Source organism: Anolis carolinensis, chromosome 1 (assembly GCF_035594765.1).
Source record: "Anolis carolinensis isolate JA03-04 chromosome 1, rAnoCar3.1.pri, whole genome shotgun sequence".
NCBI classification, from domain to species: Eukaryota; Metazoa; Chordata; class Lepidosauria; order Squamata; family Dactyloidae; genus Anolis; species Anolis carolinensis.
The window spans coordinates 37,825,460-37,838,050 of NC_085841.1; the positions used below are offsets into that span (position 1 = coordinate 37,825,460).

General features: G+C 36.5%; 1 protein-coding gene across 1 annotated transcript in view; it reads right to left on the reverse strand.

Moving 5' to 3' along the window:
* The window catches only part of wdr26 (WD repeat domain 26), a 52,150-nt gene that overhangs the window by 7,650 nt on the left and 31,909 nt on the right, over positions 1–12,591 (reverse strand). The window contains exons 7-13 of the mRNA XM_062968292.1: positions 12,355–12,511; positions 11,562–11,700; positions 7,849–7,989; positions 4,611–4,730; positions 4,059–4,204; positions 3,686–3,764; positions 1,556–1,685 (exon numbers count right to left, since the gene is read on the reverse strand). Of these exons, the coding sequence (XP_062824362.1) occupies positions 1,556–1,685; positions 3,686–3,764; positions 4,059–4,204; positions 4,611–4,730; positions 7,849–7,989; positions 11,562–11,700; positions 12,355–12,511 (912 nt within the window). The remainder of the gene's footprint in view (positions 1–1,555; positions 1,686–3,685; positions 3,765–4,058; positions 4,205–4,610; positions 4,731–7,848; positions 7,990–11,561; positions 11,701–12,354; positions 12,512–12,591) is intronic.

The following is a 12,591-nucleotide window of genomic DNA, read 5'->3' on the forward strand; positions in this document are numbered from 1 at the left end:
AATTGTTACTAAATCTGTTCCCAATCCTTGCAAATCACATTATGACCTACTTGCTAGATAAATTGATATAACTGCTTTCTATCTAAATCAATCCATAGAGGATTTTAAAAAATAAAACTAGCATAATATATAAATTGCATCAAAGACTTCATCATGTAGTTTGAATATTAATCCCTCAGTTGAAAACCAACTATTACATGCACTCTGCGTAGCTTCAAGGTCATCACAGTATTCATCTTAAGGTAACAATACTCAAGAGTTTATTCTCGGGAGAGCTTTGCATGCCACTTTATGTTGACCCAGTTTGATGTGAACTTTACTCCCAGGGCGGACACTTCATTGTTTGGGGCTGGTAGGTGAAACGCCTACCTAGCTGAGAACATACCTTTACATTTAAGAGGTTATGACATTTAAATCTGTTACTTTTTTTGTACATAGAGACTTTCACAGCAGCCATATTTGCAACAATTCAGTGCAAAGAGGCAACAGCCTCAGGCAGTCCGAATCTAAATAAGGTGCCATCAGCTTCAACTACAGCTGGGTAGTTTTTAGACACTGAAAATGAAAAAAATAAAAAGCTGTTCTAAGTTGACCTGGATAAGTTAATCTGCACATTCATGTCAAAAACACAATAGGATGAAACTAAGTGACTAATCCATGCTGTCCTGAGCGTTGTACTGATAAAACTAATATTCTTAGTCAGTGAAGTTGTCTAGAAATTTGTGGACTAGATATTGTTTGGAAAAGGGGAAGAGGTTAAATGCATGCATAAAAACTATTTAGCATCACAATAGCTCAGTTCAAGGTCCAACAAAGATGTAATTTTCTGGTGAATCGCACAAACATTAGAAATTATGAAGCTACATCGCTTCAAAATACTTTATCTGGAAAGCACACCATTGACTGTTCTCCTGTTTGAAGAAACTTCTCCTGAAATTTGTAAGCCACAGATATACTACTCTCCCTTTGCATTAATCAACTACCAATCCAGAGAGACTGAGAATAAATGCCCAAACCCACCACTGGACAAACAATTCAACATGGTTTTGAAATTAAATTTAAAAATCTACAAGATAAAGCATTTTTATTTCAGGTTGCTCAAAGTCAACATTACAGGACATATTAGATCTGCTACACAATATATCTCTTGTTCCTCTCAACATAATTAGTTACACTTAAGATGACAGCACTCATCTAGACTAACATGACCACACCTACCTTTGACAAACAACCCTAGATAAAATCAAATTTGTTATCCCACCAAGAGAGATATTAGAGAAAAAGCATTGCATTACATCACATTCATTTACTGAAACTACAATAAGGTTATTAACGGAAACATCATACATCCTACTGCCCATTTTTCCATTCTTTGAAGGAAACACAGACAGCAATTAATTATTTACATGAAATTACGGTAAGAACAGTCCACTTTTCTCATTAAAATATAAATGACAAAAAGACTCTAATATCCATTAATGTATGAGGAATGTACTTGAATTACATATAAAAACACATTCATACAATGTGACACATATCTGAAAAACAGTATTACCTTCACTGCCACTAGCGATGAAGTCTTCATTATGGCCTCCAAAACATGAGTGAATCGTGTAAAAACCTTGTGTAACACCTTGGTACTTTCTCACTAAAACTCTGTCTTGCAAATCCCATAAATGAACTCCCTGAGGACAAAGATCATAGTGAAAATAATTATATAATATATTTTAAAAGTTTTTTTCCACAATTTGTTTTCTGAAATATCATGCTGGATAAGATATTTTGAACAGTAATTGAAAACGGAAAAATGAATTCATTTATTGTACACAAACAATGCCCTGTGTTCAAAGTAATGTGAACAGAAGGCCACTAACCCAATAAGTCCTACCCACTTCACCCTGACAGAAATCCCAAAACTTCTAAGGCATCTACTGGGAATGCTGAGGGAAGAACTGGAACAAACTGGGCAGATGCAGCTTACAAGAATTCTTCCTTCCCAATTTTGGTCCTCCTACTGAAGGCAAAAAGCCTTTCCTAAAACATCACATAGTGATTGAATTCACCAAACCCCACACGATGCTTTCAGAACCGAAGAGATACAAAGCAAAAAGGACATGGACTCAGAGTCATCAGCAACCCATTACTAGAAATATCATTAATTGAACCTTAAAACCTCTCCATGCAATACATATGCTCTACAATTTGACCATTCCTAAAATGGGAGTGACTTCCATAATCTCTATTCTACCATGCCCTTCCACCATTAGAGCCAGTTGCTACATTTGCTATTTAGGTCCATTATTAGGAAAGGCATAACTACCTGGTTCAAAATAATTTGATCCAAGGAGTTTCTACATATATAAAAAAATTAATGCCAATTACTATATGTATTCAAGGGCCAATTTGATAAAAGAATTTAGAACAAAACTGTATTTTATTTTTGCATAACTTATATGATTAATTTGGTTTGGAGAATGTAACATATTCTGTGTTTACAGTAACAGTACTGGGTCTGGAGGAAATGGTGTCTATCTGTAGGAGATTCATCTTTTTACCTACCATCTTTCTAATGTCTCAAGGAAAAGTGTTATTTTCAATCATTTATTCTAAAAATGTGATCTGTGCCACTCTGATCCAATGCAAAACTTTGTTCCTCCTTGCCTTCATTCTCTCTAGCAACGATGCTGCAAAGCAATGTGATGAAGAACGAAAGATGCTCTGCATCCCATTGATTTGCACTACTTTGAAGCAGAAGAAAGCAGAGGGGTACAATGTCCTGCACTGATTTCAGCAATATCTTTAAAGGTAAAGGAAATCCCCACTCCATCTGCAAAATATGTTACTTAGTTGCTTTAGTGTGTTTTATTTTTTTCAAAAGAAAAAAACCCCACAGCATTATAGTAAAACAATACTATCAAACTCTGTCAAACAGGCCCAAGCTATACAATTTATTTTAAGGTCTAAATAAACAGAAAGGTTTTCATCTTGAGACAGGTGGATATATTATGTTTATGCTGATTTTGTTTTAACCTTATAAATACAAATCTGGGGGAAGTCATACAATCCTGATCTGAATCTCCAACTTCCTGTGTTTCAAAACTGGTATTTTCTTCCCTGATTTTAGAGTTCTTCCCCTGTCAGGCAAGGGACTACGTCACTGGAGAACACTCAGTGTGCTTGCTTGCTCACCCATAACTGCAGGTTTATAGAGAAAAGAAGTACTGTATTTCTTCTATTCTAAGACATAGTTCCCCCCATAAAACATCTTTAAAAATTGGATGGGCTTCAGAATCGTGGGTGTTTTTATATAGGTAGATAGCTTTTTTCTGTTGGCACTGAAATAAATGTGCCAGAACACAACACCCACAGTGGTGCAACAGAAAGAGTGCAAGCTTGAATTCTTCCCTTTACTGATCTTTTATTCACTGAAAAAATCTGTAAGTAACACAGTCAATATACATAACTTTGTTTGCAGAATTTGGAAAACACAGGAGTATGTAAACTCTCTGTTTAGGTAGTTATTTTATCCAGGTAAACTAAGTAAAAAGGAGCATGGCCAGAGAAAAACTGGACACTTGAGAAAGATTTGTTGATATAAACAAATTACTCTGCAATCTCTCTCAAAGTAGCAGTATCCCCTAATTAAAATACGGATATACAAGCAAATAAAAACCTGCCCACTTACCTGAGTTGCTACATTTAACAAAGCTAGCCGGCCATTTTTTGAAATAGTAAAAGACATAATTGGATGATCTTCTTGTACTCTGAAAATGAAAACAATGTTAGAGCTATAACTACAAATCAGTATTAACATTTCTACACAATTTAACTGTAGTCTCAGCATTAATAATAATGGCTTTCAGACACAGAAGCTCTCAATCATGTCTGCAACAGAATCTGTCTTTGTAGGGCTATTTTGAGGGAAAAAACACATTTTAAAACTGGCACATGAATAATATGGCATGTGCAGTATTATACCATCTAACTTTGAATGTTTGGAAAATTCTACAATAAGATTAGGGGTTTTTTTTGTAAGTGGAATATTAAGAAATAATTACATGTTTCTGTCTGTAAGGTCCTCAAAGTTATAGCCCCGAATCCGCTGGTGTGTGTCTGACGCCAAAACAGTCTTCCCGTCGCTCAAGCACCACAGGCATTGCACTCTCACTCCCTCCCAGGAGTCAAGGAGATTACCATCTAAATCCTAAACAAGAAATAAATGAATTCAATAATGAGAAAAGCAATTCTTAATCAGAGCAACTAGCAAGATTGAAAGCATTACAATTTCCCTTATGCTTTAAGGTCTTTTGGCTCTTATCAATTTCATTTCTTTCTTATACATTGTGTGTGTGTGTGTGTTCACACATGCACCAACTACAATGTATGCATCTGCTGACTGACATTTTAATAAGTGAGACATTCACAACCTTTATCTCCAATATTAGCTTTTATCATTAGTTATCTCTAGGCAAGTTCTCAAAGGAAAAATTATAAACAATATTCTAGTGAAGATTATCTACAGCTTTTCATACAGACCTCATTATCAACAGTGACAGTCTCAAGTGCCAGAGACTGATAAAATGTACTGTAAAGCACTACAGTGGACTTACACACTGGTAGAACTGTCCACGCTGACCTCCTGTTACAAAACGTTTTCCATCTGGATTCCAAGCCACACTTGTTAGACTGTCTTCATGAGACTGACTCATTTTTGTTCTCAGCTCCCCTGTCTGTAAATGAAGTTACATATAATCTTTAAATACACAATCAATGTGTGTGTTATCCCTGAGCTAAGCAAAACTTTCTGCTAGGGAACATTCTCCTCAGCCCCTTTCCCCTTCAGTCCTCCACATTGTGCAAAAGGCAATTCCAACCAGAAGCTCCCAGCTTCCAGAGATGGTTTTAGGAATAATGTGGAAGTGAGGATCATTCCTCTCTTGGTTTTGTTGGATCTTGCTCATCAACCAGCAGAATGCCAGTATTCAGGTTCGCCTCTTAAGAACAAAACCTTTCTAATTTTATTTTAAAAAATTTTTGCCACAAAAACCAAAAAAATGCCCAAGGGAGCTTAAAAATGAATAAGGCAACATTTAAAAAATGATAAAAATTCCTTTTCAAGACAATCTTTCACCATTACATAACATAGCTCAACAATTGTTTTCCTTGGTGTCTTGGTTTTTAGGGCCTGTTCCTATGGTTATTTGGGGAGCCGATAAAGAAAATTGCATTGGATAGGCTGCTTCAGCTCTAGTTTCTTAGATATGGCTATCATGGTATTCTATGGGTGGGTAGATGGAAACTGGTAGATGCCATATGTATTGTATCTCAAAAACTAGAGCTGATAGTGAAAACAGGTGTCATTTTCGGAAACAGAAGGTCAAATATACCCAGAAACAGGCCTAACATATTTGAGGCACCAAAATATGTGTTGGCCAGTGATCAGTAAATGATATCTCAGTCAGTTAAAAAAAAGAACAAAGACGTATTGCTTTCCAATGTAATAACTATCTTAACTGCTTTCCAAAGAGTGAACATGGATATTGCCTGATGGGAAGATATGGAGAACATGTGACCTTCCAGGTTCTGGACTTCAACTCCTATTAAACCAAGTCAGAGTTAAATAATGATCAAGCTGGATATGAGTTGTAGTTCACCAAAATCTTGCAGTCCTAGTACAACAACATTTATACGTTCTCCATTTCTGTTTCTGGGAGTTCTAAAGCCAAATTTCTTAAATTTTGGGTCATGACCTCAATTGGGGTCCCTTAAGCAAAAATAGGTGTCATGAAAAAGCTGGCAAGAGTAAAAGGTCTCTGAATACTCTCATGGTGGATATTTTAACATTTATAAGAATTTGTCAGCAATAATGTGCAATGTTTACAGTAGACTGAAGAAAATGAGGAGTGGACATTTAATCTCTAACACTGGTGCTTAGTGGGCTTTTAAAACTTTTTCCCTTGCAATCACTTTCTATCTGAAAAATTTTGTATGCTACCCCAAGCGTATGGATATATAAAATAGTTATATAAATCAAACATTTACTAATAATAAATCAGTATTCATGAGGCTTGCTAAACAGGCTGATTTTCCTTTTTATGAAATAAAGTTGAAGCATTCTCCCTGTCTATAAGGAACTGACTCATAACAGGATGTCCCAAACACCTTAGAATACCAGGCACAAGTAAGGAAAAACAGTTGATTTGGGAAACTTTTATTTATTTGGGAAATAAACGTTAGTTTGCTTGGGCCTTCAAAGGTTAAGATTACAGTCAGTACACTAAGAAATTATGCTGAGAAGCAAGCCAGATGTTCTTCAAAACCAAGATGATTTGCTCTCTTTAGCTCATTGATGAAGCTAATTAGGTAATTAGGTATTTTGGGCTAATTGGCATTTCTTACAAAGTGAGCAAGGAGAGGTTACAACGGTTCATATCAATAGGCAAGGTCACCCATCTCAAGCAGTTTCTTTAAACAGGAGACCATTTTCAGTTGTAAAAAGTACTTTTGGGCCTGCATCTCCTGCACTAATTCTAAACTATACACATTACGCTACAGGGAAGTATACTTCTATTTTTCTCTGCAGGAGGCATCAGCTTCCAGATTTACCAAGCCTCCCACGAATGAACAACTTTGCATTGTCTGAACTCAGTTCCAAAATATTCCTCCCCACTCAGACTAATCTTCCCTCTGATCCATCATTCTGGAACTGAGGGGAAAAAACCAGTGTGTATCTCACATACTAGGATTAATAATCACACAAATGCATTTCTCAAAACAGAGATTTGCTAGCATTTTCACAACACATGCAAGACCTTTACTTGGTCACTGCCATCTTTGTTTAAATCATGGATAGTTTTATTGCAGATGAAAATTAATACAGAACATTTATTTAGTTTAAATTCCATCAATCATGTATAAAACATAGCTTTAAAATAATCAATTTTTAAGAACTTTAACCAAACAGAAAACAGAATTTTTGAAATGATTCTCCATTTAAAGCAATGTTATACATAAATTTATATCCTGTACCTATGCAGTCTAACAAAAAAATCAACAACAACCCAAACTACTGTTCTGTTCTGACAGATTATTTTAAAATATGTATATAAAACTATGATTGTTGCTGCTGTGTGCTTTCAAGTCATTTTCAACTTATGGTGACTATATCATGAGGTTTTCTTGGATAGATTTGTTCAGAGATGGTGTGCTTTTCTCTCAATATAAAAGAATGTGACGCTCAAGATAGCCCTGTTGGTGTCCATGGCTAAGCAGGGATTTAAACCCTTGGTCTAAGAGCAATAGCCCACCACACAAACCACTACAGCATACCAGCACTAGTTTTATGATATGATTTATTTATGTATTTATTTATTCTGTCGTGACAAAATCTACCCTGCCTAGTCCGATAAATGTAACAGAACAATAAAATGAGATATAGGTGGTGAAAAAAAGATACTGATTTTTGAAACAAACACAAATGTGGCTTCTATCCTCCATGTACTTTCTTCCATACAACATGCTGTTTTAAGTCCAAGAGAAAGCAACGGAAGACCTTTTAAAAGTTATAAACTGAAAAGTCTAGTTCAGTAAAACTTCCCCAGGCCTAAAATAGTCCAGAAGTCCAAAAACATGGTATAGCTAACCCTTAGAAAGGGCATCCCGGGGGTCGGGGAACTTCCATATTTCTTCCCAAAATGGCAGTAGAGGTCTACTGGAAGCCTAAGGAATAGACTTAGGCGCCACATGTGGGTCACAGACTTCCAATCAAAATTCCCAGTTCTGACTGCTGTGACTACACTGCTGTACTAAGGCAGATCTACACTGGATTTTAATACTAGTAATTCTTACTTGTACATTCCACAGCCAAAGCTCAGAACAGTCATCTGGGCCACAGGCAACAAGGTAGCTGTCATCAGGACTCCAAGCAATGTAGGAAACACCATATGCATGGCCTTCCAGTGTCTTAAGCAGCTTTAGCTGGTGTGTATCCTTCAAAAAAGAAAATATTAAAAAATTGGTTATCTGTCTCATCTCCATGCAGCTGAAGGTATTTCTTTTGAAGCTGAATCCCACCCGTCATCTCTCCCAAAAACAAGTCAAGGACTAGAATTTGGGAACTACTTGCTCTCAGTTCTACTTATCTTGACATTAGACACAATTTCACTTTATGGCTATCTGACAAAACAAGTAGACTGAGAAAGGCTACATCAGGGAAAACCAAGAAAGAGCTGAGCTCGAAGCCATAAAAAGAGATTGGAACTGGCTTGCTATTCAAGTCCAACAACCTTCTGTGAAACTGAAGGAGCTAGTAGATTTTCAAAGTGGCTGTGGCAAAGAGCAGCTTAATGAAAAATAAGCACCAGGAAATATAAGCAGCCAACTCTTTTGCCATAGTGCAAAAGAATGAATTCAATCTGTTTGAGCAGCATAATTACAAAGGTAGAAGAAAGATTTCACTTATCTACAACAAGGCAGTAATATAAATATTCCAGTAAAAATTAAGAGCTGGATGAAAAAATTTATGAAAGCGAAAACATTTCCAAAAATATAATACAGTTCTGTTTAATGGATGGTCTCACCTTAACTGCCCAATAACATAACTATGTCATCTTTATGGCAGTTAATCCTGGTGGTTGATGTATTACGTTTATTTCATAATCTGCATTTGAAGCATGAATAATCAGACGTGCTATCATATATTCTGTTATAACAATTCCAATTTTTCCATACAAAATTTAATACTGAAAATCACACATTTACAGAAACATATGGGATTTTGTTAATTTTTTTGTACCTCAAAGAATGTCTCTTGGTTTTTATAATATATCATTACCTGTACATAGGAACGCTAGTCATTAATAGAAAGCACCAATTATGTTATGGAATACAGAAGAAGTATTATGGAAGAGGACGCAAACTGGCTTATGAATATTTAAAGGATGCCAGAAAGAATAAGAGGTGGAAAAATTAACAAAAGCACATTAATCAAGAATGAAACTTCAGTATTTAAAATTTGTTGTTGTGTTCTTTCTGATGTATGGAGACCCTAAGGTGATCCTATTATGAACTTTTCATAGCAAGATTTCTTCAGAACTGGTTCGCCATTGCATTCTTCTGAGTTTGAAGAACTGTCACTTGTCCAAGGTTACCCGGTGGGTTTCCATGATCAACCAGGGAATTGAACCCTGGTCTCCAGAGTCACGGTCCAACATTCAAGCCACTACATCATGCTTACAAGATAGCAATTATTCTGAAATAGAATTAACTGTCAAGAAAAGAGGAATTGTGATAAAAACTAATAAGAAGGCATCTATTCAGAGACTTCAAGGCTGGTTAGATCTACTTTACTAGAACTCAACTGTCCACCAACCAAAGAAAAGCACAAAAGCAAAGCACCTGGAATGAAAGAATAAAATGCTTCAAAGCACATTCTGAGCCTAGGAAATTGTTTTCAATATTTGAAGAACTGAACTAAGATACCATTTCTTTCACACAAAGTTTGGCTCCTATTTATCCCAAGTTTTGTTCAATTTGACATCTGAATTTAGGTAGACAAACTCATATCATTAGTACTGCAGTTAAACAGTTAAGAATTGGACAACTTTGACAATCTTACTATAAATTTATCTAAGAGGATTACCTTTTAACCAACTGAGGAACTCATCCTACACAATGTTAAGTCTAGGCAAAGTGATGCTGATATATTTCAGGAGGTTCAACAGGCACACAAAAGAGACCTCAATCAGTGAATGATTTAATCCAGAGTTTAGAATAAAAAATTACCTAGTTCACTTCCAGACAAAGTAAGTAGCTATAAATAATTAACAAGCTACTCTCAAGTAAGCCAAATAGCCCCTAACAACATTTTACAGAATTTGTTCTAAATGTCCTTTCCACGTCTGACTTCAGCTATGTATCTCTGTAGTTGAATATAATCTCACTTATTTTTTATCATAAATATAATGATAGAAAACAAATCATGCCAGACTAATCTGATCTCTTTTTTTGATAAAGTTACAAGCTGGGTAGATACAGGGAATGTCGTGGATGTAGCGTACCTGGATTTCAGTAAGGCCTTCGACAAAGTCTCCCATGACCTTCTGGCAAACAAGTCAGTCAAATGTGGGCTAGGCAAAACTACGGTTAGGTGGATCTGTAATTGGTTAAGCAAACGAACCCAAAGGGTGCTCACAAATGCATCTTCTTTATCTTGGAAAGAAGTCACGAGTGGAGTGCTGCAGGGTTCCGTCCTGGGCCCGGTTCTGTTCAACATCTTTATTAATGATTTAGACGAAGGATTAGAAGGCATGATCATCAAGTTTGCAGACGACACCAAACTGGGAGGGATAGCTAACACTCCAGAAGACAGGAGCAGAATCCAAAACGATCTTAACAGATTAGAGAGATGGGCCGAAACTAACAAAATGAAGTTCAGCAGGGACAAATGCAAGATACTTCACTTCGGCAGAAAAAAATGAAATGCAAAGATACAGAATGGGGGACGATGCCTGGCTCGACAGTAGTACTTGTGAAAAAGATCTTGGAGTCCTTGTGGACAACAAGTTAAACATGAGCCTACAATGTGATGTGGCAGCGAAAAAAGCCAATGGGATTCTGGCCTGCATAAATAGGGGTATAGCATCTAGATCCAGGGAAGTCATGCTACCCCTCTATTCTGCCTTGGTCAGGCCACACCTGGAATACTGTGTCCAATTCTGGGCACCACAATTGAAGGGAGATGTTGACAAGCTGGAAAGCGTCCAGAGGAGGACGATTAAAATGATCAAGGGTCTGGAGAACAAACCCTTTGAGGAGCGGCTTAAAGAGCTGGGTATGTTTAGCCTGCAGAAGGGAAGGCTGAGAGGAAACATGATAGCCATGTACAAATATGTGAGGGGAAGTCATAGGGAGGAGGGAGCAAGCTTGTTTTCTGCTGCCCTGGAGACTAGGATGTGGAACAATGGCTTCAAACTACAGGAAAGGAGATTCCACCTGAACATCAGAAAGAAATTCCTGACTGTGAGAGCTGTTCGGCAGTGGAACTCTCTGCCCCAGACTGTGGTGGAGGCTCCTTCTTTGGAGGCTTTTAAGCAGAGGCTGGATGGCCATCTGTCAGGGGTGCTTTGAATGATATTTTCCTACTTCTTGCAGGGGGTTGGACTGGATGGCCCGTGAGGTCTCTTCCAACTTTACGATTCTATGATTCTATGATTCAACAAAACACTGAAAAGTATAATGAAAGAAAGCCATACCACAGATGAAGAGCAACTTCTTTCATGTAGGAGAAATCCCTTCCCCATTATCCCAATCCCCAACTTAAAATTACAAAATGTCTAACAAAGATTATCCCCAAATATAACCAACATGATTTTAAAAATAGTATTATCCCTTACATTGTCAGAGTATTGATTGAACAAATGAATAAAAGAACAAAGTCTGAATGGATGCAAGGAGATATACACCATGGGATGTATGAAAACATGAGTAAAATAAAAAATAGGGCTTAGAGCTTAAGGACTGATGTGCCTAAAGTGAAAGAGAGATATATAAATCACACTTACTGGATCAACCTGCCATATAATAACAGTTGTATCCTTGGAACCTGTTGCTAGTTTAGTGCCGTCATTGGAAAATTTACAGAACCACACTTCATTGCAGTGCTCTGTAAGTATCTGTTGTGTATAACATGGGAACTGTTTCCTAAAAATGCAAGCACAGAAATATGATAAAATCATAATTATTCTACTCGAACCAGCACAGATATCTATGATGGTCCCATTCACATGAGGCAAGTCAACAAAAAAGAAATGGAGGAATTCTCAATCAAGCTCCTCATTTCTATATTCTAATGTTTTCAATCTTTTTTTGGCATAGGAAATTATGCCTCTCTGGATTCTAGTAGGGTTTTTTCTTTTGGTATCTCTTATTAACCATATGGAAGCCACTAAAGAAAATTTTAGGATGAGTAGAATTAAAAATGCTAGTAATAAATAATTCACAATTTATATCACCCCTCTCTCCCAAAATGTTACCGATAGCTTCTGCAAGTGGAGAATCTATGAGACAATATGTGGCTTGCATTTTGCTTGAATGAACCACTGTATAAATACCTTATTTCCCTCTTCACCTTGTTTGTTCTAGTATTTTTAAATTTATCACTCAAGTACTTCAATAAATGTTTTCCAAACATCTCAATAGCACAGTTATTAAAATACAATCAGCAGAGAAAATAGATTTTCCCAATTGCTATTTACTCAAATTCAAAAAACGCTACACAAATAGTAACTGTTTAAGGGAATGTTATCGCATTTGTAATTACTGTTATTGTTCTTTCAAATTATGAAGTTCTCTTACCTACTGCAAACATGGTCTATGAGAAGTGATACAGAATCTAGATTATTATCTAGTTTGGTATTGTGATAGAGGCACCGGTCCCGTTGTAGCTCTACAGCCTGGCGAAGTAGATTCTGCAGACGCCTTGGAGGGAGCATCACTGATGGTGGTAGGTAAGCTTCAATAAATTAAAAAGGTTTTTCAGTACAGTTATTTAAGACTAATCTTTGGTCAGTTTAATGAAGTAACAGAGTTTTG